Source organism: Wolffia australiana, chromosome 4 (assembly GCF_029677425.1).
Source record: "Wolffia australiana isolate 7733 chromosome 4, ASM2967742v1".
NCBI lineage: Eukaryota > Viridiplantae > Streptophyta > Magnoliopsida > Alismatales > Araceae > Wolffia > Wolffia australiana.
The window spans coordinates 16,002,648-16,015,000 of NC_135838.1; the positions used below are offsets into that span (position 1 = coordinate 16,002,648).

General features: G+C 38.9%; 1 protein-coding gene across 9 annotated transcripts; it reads left to right on the forward strand.

The window, feature by feature from the left end:
• The first annotated feature begins 5,897 nt into the window (after positions 1 to 5,897).
• Positions 5,898 to 9,348, forward strand: LOC144702090 (Tetratricopeptide repeat (TPR)-like superfamily protein). 9 transcript variants are annotated; one of them, XR_013581182.1, is made up of 3 exons: positions 5,898 to 7,455; positions 7,531 to 7,647; positions 7,714 to 8,038. XR_013581182.1 is itself a non-coding variant. In XM_078573972.1 (3 exons), the coding sequence occupies exons 1-3, from the start codon at positions 6,045 to 6,047 to the stop codon at positions 7,572 to 7,574; spliced, it is 1,371 nt and encodes a 456-aa protein (XP_078430098.1). In that variant the 5' UTR covers positions 5,898 to 6,044; the 3' UTR covers positions 7,575 to 8,038. The 9 variants fall into 9 exon arrangements, 7 of the variants coding, with proteins under 7 accessions (XP_078430098.1, XP_078430094.1, XP_078430093.1 ...); XM_078573972.1 differs by having other exon boundaries at positions 5,898 to 7,269; positions 7,354 to 7,455; positions 7,531 to 8,038; XR_013581181.1 differs by having other exon boundaries at positions 5,898 to 7,647.
• Positions 9,349 to 12,353: the final 3,005 nt, after the last annotated feature.

Sequence of the window (12,353 nt, forward strand, 5' to 3'; positions counted from 1 at the left end):
TGGATGACGATACGTGGCGGACGGTGACGTGACGAAACTTTTGTCACATCACTGTCTCATCACGCGCCCTAGTATTTTGAAAAAAGTCATCACGTACGCATCACACATCCCTCTGTGCGGCGTCCCATCACGTCTCCGTCACCGGACGGCATCATTGTCATGTGTGATGTGACAAACAACCCTAGCTCCGTGTGCCATTCTTGGAGCCAGAGGTTCTTCTGCAGGTCGTCCAGCATGGCCTGCCCATCGGCGTGGATGCAGAAGTGCTCGAACGCCTTCTTGAAGTCGGGCATGTAGGGCCTCACGTGCCTCATCTTGGCGGGCGAGAGAGGATCCCACAGCCACGTTACGCATCCATGGACAGGTTTGGAGGACACGTTTTCAAAAATCCATCACGGCCATCATCTGTGACTGCCGTTTCATTACATCACGTGTTCGAGGCCCCCAGTCAACCGTCACGTCACCATCATGGCGAGTTCGTCACCATCACCGTCACCGTCATGGGCCCTTATTTTCATCACCACCACCGTCACGTCATCCGTCACATTTCTGTCACCGCGACGTGTGACATGACGGATGACGGCTGCCGTTCCCTACATTACAGGCATGAGCGATGCATATGGTAGACACTTGCCGGCTATAGGCAGGCATTGTGTGGGGTCTGTCATAGCACAAGTGCTGCAGGTGGCGATCATAACTAAGAAAGATGCACTTTCCAGAATTCATAGCTGTCCACAACAGAGGATGTATTTACAGCCTTTCCGGCGTGACATTTTTTGGAAGGAAGTGTAAAAGGAAAATATTAAAGAATGTTAAAACGTATGTTACACTCCAACCGCTCTCCATCATTAAGTAAGGCTTGGAAAATATGAGCTAGTGATTTCACCGTGTGAGGTTATAGATTATAGATAAGGATCAAACCATGGATACTATCTTCTAAACCTTAAAGAAATGAATTCATCCCTTGAATTTGGAAGAAAATGCGTGCACATGATCATGAATTGTTGATCATATGCTTTCACGACCTGAATTTCAGAGCAAGATGCGCAAAAGATAGTATCATCTTTTGTGGGAAATAAGCAAGGTGAGATATCCAGAAGATGTGTTGTCATGTCTTTCTTGTATTGTTTTGTTTCTAAAGCCAGGAAATTATTTACTCATTGGTATTTGAGCATCTAATAACCATCCAAAGAAATAAATATCTCTGTACTTTCATAGATAGGAAAGTGGAAATATTGAAATGGAAGGGGCTGACGAAAGTATGAAAATATTTTGATTTTGAAATATTGCAGAAAAAGTTAGTTTTTAGTTGCGCTTAGAAGTGCAGCATCACGATATAAAATGATGAAATTTGTTAGCTAAGGATAATACCAAAGCAGAAGCATGTGAACTCAACATATGAGTTTGTAGATGCTCAATGATCAAATGAAACAACAGGATACGGGGCTATTCCAAGAAACTGCACCTGATTAATATGACTTATTCATTTTATCCAAAATAAATGATCAGTAACGAAGCCTAGTTCAATTTTTTTGCCTGGTCATTCTTGTAGAATTTTGTTTCTAAAGACAAGTAATTATTGAAATTGTTGGAATCTAGAATCTAATTACTATCCAAAGAAGTGTTACTAAGTATATTCATGAATCAAATGGTAATGATATAGAGATGGAAGAGACTTACGAGTGCCTTGAATGAGTTGAGTCTACGATTTTATAAAACAATGAAAAGCACGACCCAGAGATTTCAATACATTATCTCATAGATCCAAGATTCATGAACAAGCGTTAAACAATGAAGACTGTCACCTATGAATTTCCTAAACCCTAAAAAAAAAAACATCTCATCAATTGTAAGGAACATATAACACACAAGCTTATGACTCCGCAATCATAAGATTAACGACCATATTTTCAGCTTTAGATTCTACACAACATATGGTACAAAATTACCTAAAGTTCTTTTTGAGTACGTGGACTAACCTAGATTCGGTAAGCAAGTTTTTGCATTAAGAATCCAAAGTGTTGAAGATACATCGATAGACGATCTTTTAGCAATCCAATCACCTATTGGTGGGCATATGAAGAGGCACAAGGGCATACAAAGAGGCACAAGACCCTTCATACTCCAAACATTTCATATTCCCTAAACGTATGTGACACTGGCTCTCTATAAATAGAGGGTGAACCTATTCGCAAAGGAATATAGAGTTATTCATCCTTTTCTATTTCAGTCTCTTCTTCTACTTCTCCTTTCTGCTCGTCTAGCATTCTTCTTCTACATCATTTATCCTTCTTCACTTCCTATTCTGATCATGGTATGAGATGCACTTACTTCCAGATCCTCAGAAGGATTCTAAATCTATTGAAGCGACTGTGCAACGACCTTGCCGCCGGAGAATAATATCCCCTCATCAACAAGTACAGTCAGCACCCAGCCACATTCCACCCATAGGCCTGAAAATGACACATCACAATTATCATCTCTGACATCGTGAGGTGATAGCCATAGTCTATGCACAAGGACTGGGGCTACTCCTCACTCATGAGAGACCATCAGGAGCACGAGTCTTCTCTGATCTAGAATACTCATGGTGGAAGCGAGATATGGCTGTTATGGCCACAATCATGTCATCAATGACATATGAATCCTACCCATCATTCAGGACAGTGAAATGGCCAACTCAACAAGGACTGCACTCAATCGTGAGCTCTCTTCCAATTTAGAATCAAGGGTAATGGAGCTGACCAACAGACTCCCAACCTGCGATGATGTACATGCTGTATTTACAAAGTTGTCCAGGATATTAGGAACATTGCAACATCTCTTAGGTTTGTTGGATTCTTGGTGAACGAACAGAACCTGAAATTTGTTCTTATTTGAGGCCATGGATCAAGATATCAAGCCTTCCACACTAGTATCAACACCAACATGTCACACATATATTTCCACACAGTTAGACATTTCTACGATTGGAAGAGAACATGCTACTATTTGGAGAAGACGAAGTTGTTGATGAACCATCCCCTATGGCAAATTGATTACGCACCAAACATGGCCTTTAGAACGGAGGCTGAACAGGGAACAATTGGGGTGTGGACGACACAACGGATAACATATAAGTAGCTTAAGGTGTCAGATATGTGCTTGTACATGACACATAGCATATGTATGCTTTGAGAGTTTTGTAACACGCTCCATGAACACACACTGCTCCTCCACTTGCTGCACTTCCACCGCCATTGAGCTACTCACCTCATGAGAATCAACCTCAAGCTTACGTATCACAAGAACTTCAATCAGGTTTGCCTTCGAGAATCTCACCCGTTACCCCTCCCTAGTACCCAGATAGTGCGGCCACACACCATGTTGTATCAAATGCACAACATCTATTCCAACCCATAACGTACCAAGGACAAGACAAACTCTAGGTGGGCGATGGATCAGATTTGCACATTCTATCCATGGGCTCTATCTATTTCTCTTGTCATCACCTGAAGTGCATCTCAATAGGCAAATATCATCCACTGATCGACATCGCCATCTTGGACATCCGTCTTATCATATATTTTAACTCTATTTGGTTCCCTGTTACAAACTTGCCTCAATAGTGTATGTATGCATCTTGTCGCATGGCTAAAGCAAAACAATTACCTTTTTTCTTATACTAAACATTTCTCAAAACCTCTAAAACTCATTCTCTGATTTAAGGGGGCCAGTACCTATTTTATCTCACTGTGGTTTCTAGTATTATGCTTCCTTATTGATGCTTACTGCTTATTCACTTGGCTTTAGCCACTCAAGAAGAAAAGTGATATCATCTCAACATTTGTTCAATTCCAACGCTACGTATAACTACAACTCAACTAAAAGATCCAAGCTTTGCAATCCAATTGGGGAAGTGAATATCTATCTGCTCATCAACATCTTAACAATGAAGGTATTAAACGTCTAATGGTTATTTTTTATGATTTTTTCAGATGTTTTTTTTAATCAGGATGTAGTTAAAGCAAATTTCCTTTCATATAATAAATTCGAGGATTAGACGTCTTAATTATACAACTTAGAAGATTTATAAAAATGCTAATACATTAACATCCAGTGTGGTAGATTTGAAACTGAAATGATCAACAAATAGAAGTTTAAAGGTCCCACAGACCTGAGAATTTATAGCTTCCACAAATTATTTTTTAGATATATTTGTGTACACTTGATACCAGCTGGAACATGTTTATCATTTTGGATGGCATGACCCAAGCTGTTACAGATTCTTTTTAATATTTAAAATTTTATTATTTCCATGCATTTAGTTAATACATGGGTGAATATGAGATAATGCATTCAAGAGTTTACTAAAGGAATTATAACAAATGTAGTTGATTTAGTGTCTTCACTCAGATTTTGGATCTACCGCTATTTCCTCTCCTTAGTAATCTTCTTCCCTAGATCCTTTCTGATTCATTTAATAGCTTAGGTCACTTGTGACCTCATGCCTATAAATTGGGGCTTACACACACAACACTATGTTTCATATCAATGATGACCCATGAGTCTAAGAAGTTATAATCTCACAGTTCCCTCCACTACTTAAGCTTCAGTGTGTATGAAATGATGCTCTCCACCTTCAAGATCTTAGAACAAGCATTGGCCATACCATTTTTCACATCTGGCTCCATGTCCTCAGCTACACAATTGTTCCCCTTTAACTCTCTCACACTCTCATCCTCTTTCCCTTTAACTCTCTCACTCTCTCGCGCTTTCACTCTCTCCCTCACTCATTCACACACTTTTTCACTCTCTCATCATATCCCTCTCTCGCTCTCTCATTCTCTCCCCTAACTCTCTAACTTTGTCACTATTTCACTCTCTCATTATCTTCCTCTTGCTCTCTCATTCTATCCACCTCAAACTCTCATTCTCTCACCTTTTCACTCTTTCACTCTCTCCCTCTCTCATTCTCATACTCTCCCACTCTTTGTCTGTTGTTCACTCATTTTCTAACTCTCCCCCATCCTCACTCTCTTATTCCTTCTTACACTCACTTTTAAGTTATTTTTTAAGATTGACATTAACTATTCAACCTAACCGGACCAGACCTAGACCAAGACCAGACCAAACTTCAGGCTTTTGCCAAAACCGGACCGAGACCGGACTGTGTCCTTCCCTACATGATGTCAATGCAGCACCCAAATAAAAGTTGACTGACTTCCCAGAGGAGCGAGGCCGGGCTTGGCAGGGCAAGCACATCCAAGATGGTCACCCTATGAAATGAAAACTTCATTACAAAACATTATGTTATAATATTTTACATTCCCTTTAAAGTTCAGATATTAAAACTCAAGCCATGGACTTAATGATCAAAATTTTCATCTATTAATATCAATCAGTCATGAATATATTTCCGGATCATCGCGGACGTGGACGATGGACGGGACGGGACGAATTTCGTCCCATCTGACGTTAGGATTCAGTACATGGATGAAGGATGTGATGAATTTTTTGTCCGGCAGTACGGAAACCGTCCCGTCCAGTCCTCCTAGGATGAATTTTCCTCTTGTCTGGGGAAAAAAACCTGTTTTATATTTTTAATATATTAATATAGATTTTTCTATGTTTTTTAGGAAAATACGAAGGAGAGAGACTGTAAAGGGACATGTACAATTATTTCTGAATGGCGTCAGTTTGCATACGCGTAAAAATACAAGGACTTTGATACAAATTGTCATAGCGAGGCCACATGGCTACATCTCATTCGTCAGATGTGAGTCCTCTGGACACAAACCCGCAGACGGGACGACTTTTCTGTCCCGAGACGAAAAAATCGTCCCGTCCGCGTCCCGTCTTCATGAGTACTATTCATGAAGATTGAAGAAGAAAGAGCTAATAAATGAGCGAAACAGCAGCAGGAAGGAGAACCGAAGAAGAATCCATGGAGCTGAGCTCGCGGAGAGCCGCGGCAGGAAGAAGAAGAAGACGAAGCAGTAGTAGAAGAAGAGCGATCGGAATCCGCCATGGAAGATCTGATCTGTAGGCCGTAGAAGATCAGAATGAGCGGCGCTCTCCGGCGGCAGAGATCGCCGATCCCTTTCAGATCAATGGCGGAGCTCGGCGGCCAAGACCTCGACTTCATCGCCATCGCCCACAGCTACGCGACGAGAGGCGAGTGGCTTCAACTGGGCTCCATCGCCGCCGGCCTCTCCCCCTTCCGCCTCGAACACCTTCTCCTCAGAGTCCGCAGAGACCCCGTCCTCTCCCTCGAGCTCTACCAATGGTGTCTCCGCCGCGACCCCCGCCTCGAAACCCTAGAAAACCAGTCCCTTCTCCTCCACATCCTCACCAAATCCCGTCGGTTCAAGCCCGCCGCCTCCCTCCTCAAAGATCGCATCATCTCCAAGACCGCCAAGTCCTCTCTCGACCTCTTCCACGCCGTCCTCTTCTCCTACCGCCTCTGCGACTCCTCCCCTCGCGTCTTCGATTGCCTCTTCAAGACCTACTCCCGCTTGAAGAAGTTCAGAGACGCCACCGATACCTTCCGCAGAATGAAGGAATTCGGGTTCTTGCCCTCGATCAAGTCCTGCAACGCGCTCCTCAGCTCCCTGTTGAATTCCCACCGGACGGACATCATCTTGACGTTCTTCAGAGAGATGAGGAGGTGCGGAATTTCCCCGAATGAGTACACTATGAACATGGTGATGTGCGGTCTCTGCAATTCCCAGAGACTCGACAAGGCCATGGATTTGTTCTCGGAGATGAAGCGGAAGGGGATGATGCCGATGGTGTCCACGTTCAACACGCTGATCGACGGCCATTGCAAGAAAGGGCTGATGGAATCTGCCGTTGATCTCATGGACGCCATGATCAGCCAGGGATTATCTCCTAATGAGGTGACTTTCAACACCCTAATTCATGGGTTTTGCAGGGATGGGAGATTAGCGGAGGCGAACAAGGTGTTCAGCAGGATGAAGGCCGCTAAGATCAGTGCTAACACTGTAACCTACAACACTCTCATACAGGGTTACAGCCAGATTGGAGATTTTGAGATGGGTTTAACCTTACGAGAAGAGATGGTAAGCGCTGGGATTTCAGGTGATGTCTTCACCTACAATGCGTTGATTCTGGGGCTGTGCAAGGAGGGGAGAACGAAGAAGGCAGAGGCGTTGCTGAGAGAGTCGGAGAGAGAGAAGTTGTCTCCAAATGCCTCTACCTTCTCTGCTCTGATTGCGGGGCAATGCAGGATGCAGAACTCCGAGAGGGCATTTCAGGTTTACAAGAGTATGCAGAAGAATGGCCATCAACTGAATTCTGAAATCTTTCATCAATTGATATCTACGTTTTGCAAAAATCATGATTTTGAAGGAGCAGTAGAAGCGCTGGGAGAGATGGTGAAGACATCAATCCGACCCCAGGAATGCTTGCTGGCGGAAGTTATTGAAGGGCTCCATCGTCGATCAAAGATTGGTCAGCTGATAGTGATTCCGGAAGAACTTAGAAAGCATTTGCAAGTTTCTTAAAGGTAGAATAATGAATTTGCAGGAATGCTGTTGTGCATTAGAATCATGATTAGCCTGTCAAAGTGATTTAAGTGCACACTCTGTTAGAGGCACTTCTTGATGAGGATCTTAGATTTTGATGAATGCTGCTCAAGATAATGTAAGGAGAAATTCTTTGGTGTTTCCTATTGTACTTCTACTCCATTGCAGAAGTGATGTTTTGCAGGAGGATCAGGCAATCTATTCAGTGCCCTGATTGCAAGGAGATATGAATCTAGATATTCTTATCAGGAAAGAGAGAGAAATGTCATCGCCTCAAGCAAGACAGAGGCGGTGTGGACATTGCCTGAAGAGACGATGAGGCTTCACCAGGAAGGAGTGAGAGCAACTTCTAGGCTGTCCTCTAAGAGGAAAGCATTTCCTATAGAAAGGAAAACATATTGATAAAATCCTGCGAAGGATTTTTCACAGAATATGCAATGCATGAAAACTTATAAGTACACCCTTGTAAATCCATTTGGTTGACTTTTTTATGAATGAACATTTGAGGATTTCTTGGCATGATTAGCTGTACCCCACTACCTTTAAGGGAAGTACTGGCTTGGAGGTTCTTGTAGCTTATGTTCTTGTCCTTCTCTTTTCTCCATTTCCTTCTTCCCGACTTCACTTTCTTGACTCATATATCTCCATGAGGCATCTATCACATGAAGGGAAAAGGAGCACAAAAATCCTAATAGGCTGAAGTGGAGGACACTTGTCATGGGGGTTGGGGATCGTATCACGAAGGAATGTATCCGCTTAATTTGTTTACATGGCTTCATTCTCTAGTTCGCATATACTGAATAAGCATTTGATAATAAAAAAATAACCTGCAAATTTCATAATAATTTATGTATTTTTATAGGTCTATTCCCATCAAAATTAACCTAAATCCATGTTATCAAGGCTTCAAAAGATTTATATTACATTTTTAGAACGAAGTTCCAACTTTTTCTATATTTTATGATATTTTAACTTAATTTATGATTTTAATATCATGAAAAAAAAATTTCATAAGTCAAAACTATAAATTTAGATTTGCTTTATTGTACTGGGTATCCAGATATGATTTGGGATGATATAGCCTTTCTTTATTCAATCCAATCCAAACAAAAAGTATATTTCTTTTATTGGTTGTTTTTTTCTTGATAAATTGAATCATGAGTGGATAAATATCTTCATTATACATATTTGAATAACTGTGAGTTTGACCTTTATTGTTTTATTAATCTGGGTACCAATATGCATATTGGTCCATATATCAATAAAAATATTTTTTACCAAATAAAACCCAAGAATTCGACAATAAAAATATATTCGATCCAATTTTTTTTCTCTATATACACCAATGGTTTATTATCTTTCTAAAATGATATTCTGATTTGTCTAGATTTTCTGGTATTTTTAGAAAAGTTTTTATGATAAATTCATAAATAACATAATTTTATAAGTCAAAAATATAATTTTGAGTGTTTAAATTTTTTTAATAAATTTGTTTGACTTTTTAACCCCTAGGATTGTGCGCCATGCTGGCAATCCATCACACAAATCGAAGGATATAGAAAATCATATGACTCAGATTGCTCCAAATTGAAATGATGATATATGATTATTGAGGAGTTTCAAAATGAAATTTTGAAGGTAGTTAAGATTTCTCCGTCTATTCATCCAACACATTGGTCTATATTTAGAACCATCCATCAATGTAAAAAAGTCCCCCTTGCGTTTTGTTCCTAATTACGATTAGTGGAGTGATTTGCTTGTTCAAAATCTCATTTTAGTCTGTTCCTGTACTCCATGAGTGAAGGATTGAAGAATTGACATTCAGATCAAGACATGAAGAAAAAAAACTAGTCGACCAGTTGGGCACATGATGACAGGGTTAGTGTGATATTCATCTTTTTCCAACTCAAGTCTTCATCCTTTTTACTAAGTTATTATCACCGATAGTCTAGGACTCCACTCTCATGCACACCACCTTCAACTCCGCTGCTTGTTTGCAGGTATTGGCCTCAATCTATCTCACACCAGCAAGCAAGAGAAAGGAGGCAAACTGGATGGAAGGCCTGGGGAGCGAGGTAGGGTTAGATTAAAGGGAGGGGAAGAGTTACTAAAGTAGTCAATAAAGAATTACTTATAGTAAAATCATCATCAGTCACCCCTGCTCTGCTGCTTGTCGTCACATATGTGCCATCATCTCTATCACAATCACCATGGTATCTCCTTCATTCGCTCTACTCGACTCACATCCATCTCTGTCTAACGTCACTCGACGCTCCCAAAGCACTAGCTAGGGTATTTTAAATTAGAATTAATTAGTATTTTTGACTATAAAATTACAGTAAAAATCTCAAAGTTATTCTATAAAATCTAAAAAAATTAGGTTAAATAGGATTAATATTTTCTGACCTTCTTACACTTACTATGTATTAATTTTCCCTATTTTGGTTTATTTAAATAAATTTAATTCTCAAAATAAATATTAAGTTCCAGAAAATAGAAATTAAAGATAAAATTTACTTATTCAAGACTTGCTCCTACGGATTTGACCCTTGCTCGCCTTGTGCTCGTACAAAAAATAGAAATTTGCATAAACCAAAAGCCTTAAACGATATTTTGAACCTTAATTTCTGGCCTATCTGTATTCACTTAATTTATTGAAAGGTTCATGATAACACACATTTGTGAATTCATTTACATCATTATTCACACTTTTCATACTAATTCTCGTGGTTATGATGCATGCTATCATTATCTTATTATATTTTCACTATCACTATGATATCCAGTGCCTTACATTTTACATTATTTTATGGTTAGTTATAGTTGTGTTCATGATTGACCTTTCTCAAGGTCAAACCATGGGAATTTAATCATGTTTCTTGAGTTTAGTTCTTACATGACTTAAGTTGATGAACAAGGAAGCGAAGAAAGAAAAACAAGAATATTAGAAGAACAAAATCAAATTTCAAAGTCATCATCGTTTTGAGTTTTCAAGTCAAACCATTTATTATTGTAAACTCACCCTTTTCTGTCTACTTATTTCAGGTGGCATGGATTTAAAGAATATGAATTAGAAACCAATGGAGAATATTTCATTTAATATGCCTTATAAATTCAAAATTGTGAAACTTTGAATGTATATAAATAGTATTTTTAATAAATTTTCAGGACGAGGAAGACTGAAAAGTCAAAATTATTGTCGTGGGCCCATGACGGTAACTAATGTGGCTGCTTCGACAAGGGTCTCTGTTCTAGTGAGCTAGCGCTGCAACACATGCCCCCATTTGTTGCATATGTGGTGCATGGTTGGCCAATGGGTGACCTATAATGGTCAAATGGATATTGGTAATTCTGAAACCGCTATTCATTAAAGTCATTATGAAATCATCTAGAAAGCAATATCGTTCTATTATGGGATAAATACTTTGATGTTTTGTGTAGGTACACATGGATGAACGTGAGACATCGGATAAAAATCTAACTCTCCAGGTTTGTTCAGCAAGGAAATCACTCTGAAACCCACTACATACAAGACGTGCCATCGTCTAGACCTTCCAATTTCTTTCAAATAAATAGACGCCTAAAATCTGTTACATTCATATGAGTGTATTAAAGCTTTTTCCTCTCTTCAAGGGAAATGCACCATAAAAATCCTTGGTTGATCAAGTATGTAGTCATGTATCTTTGGTCAGAAATATAGTGATTTATATTTTTTAATTCGTGAAGCTCCTCTTGCTGTAAAAAGGTCATCAATCCATCAAAAGAGGGGGATAATTGTGGTCAACAAGCCAAAATTCTCCAAACTTGAAGAAATAATTGTGGTCAACAAGCTTTGAGCTTGATTTAAGGCCTAATTTTAAAGGTTTCTGTGTTGGGAAAGATATAGTATTTGTATGTTTTGATTTAGATTGATTTAATTTCACAATTAGACTTAAAGGTTATAGAGATTGAATCAAATCATCAACATTTCCCCCAAAGTTGCCATTTTTTTGTGGTAAGTTCATGCATGGATTTTTCTCATTGCTCAACAAAATCTTGTGATTTTGATAGCAGTAGATGTGCTGTTGATTCCCATTTACATAGATGTAAAAAAATCATGTAGTTTGGTTAATATTTGACTGACAAATCTTTTTTCGACCTCCTGATCCTCATGAGAGTCAATATTTTCTAGCATTGACTTTCAAGAGCCATATCTTGATATTAAAATGTCTACTTAGTATAATTTTTTCATCTTCAGATTCATCTCTGCCTAATATTTTCATCCCCATTTTTTCCAATGCTGATAGTCGTTGCATGGTCAATTGCCGTGTCAATTCCTTTACTTTGAGCAGATGTCCTATATTTGGTCATTTTCTAATCATAAACTTTGAACATTGAGAGTAATTTCATAACTTCCGTGACAATTTTCATCTCCATTTATATATTTCCTTTCTCAAAATAGTTTCTTAGAACGAAATTATTTTAAAAATATATTACCATTTTTACCATCAATTTCTCTAAAGTCAATGGGTGGGTCAAACTTCATGCTTTGCATTGTATGTTGATTTCTGCTCATTTGAAAACTATAAAAATAAAACATACTTATTATAATCTGTATATTATCTTCACAATATATAAGACGTAAAATTTTTCTCTAACAAATTATTGAGTCAACATTTCACATGAGTTCACTTGTTCAATACATTTGCATGAGTTGACTTGGTCAAAGCATCTGCATGAGTTAATTGCACATGGGTCTTTCATTTTACTTAAAACTAATTTGGATCTATTTTGATTTCATCAGATTTGGTAGTTATACATAACTACATAAATATCATTTTAATT

Coding starts and splice junctions, on each gene's coding strand:
- LOC144702090 (XM_078573968.1), top strand. CDS start 6,045: ATGAGCGGCGCTCTCCGGCGGCAGAGATCGCCGATCCCTTTCAGATCA.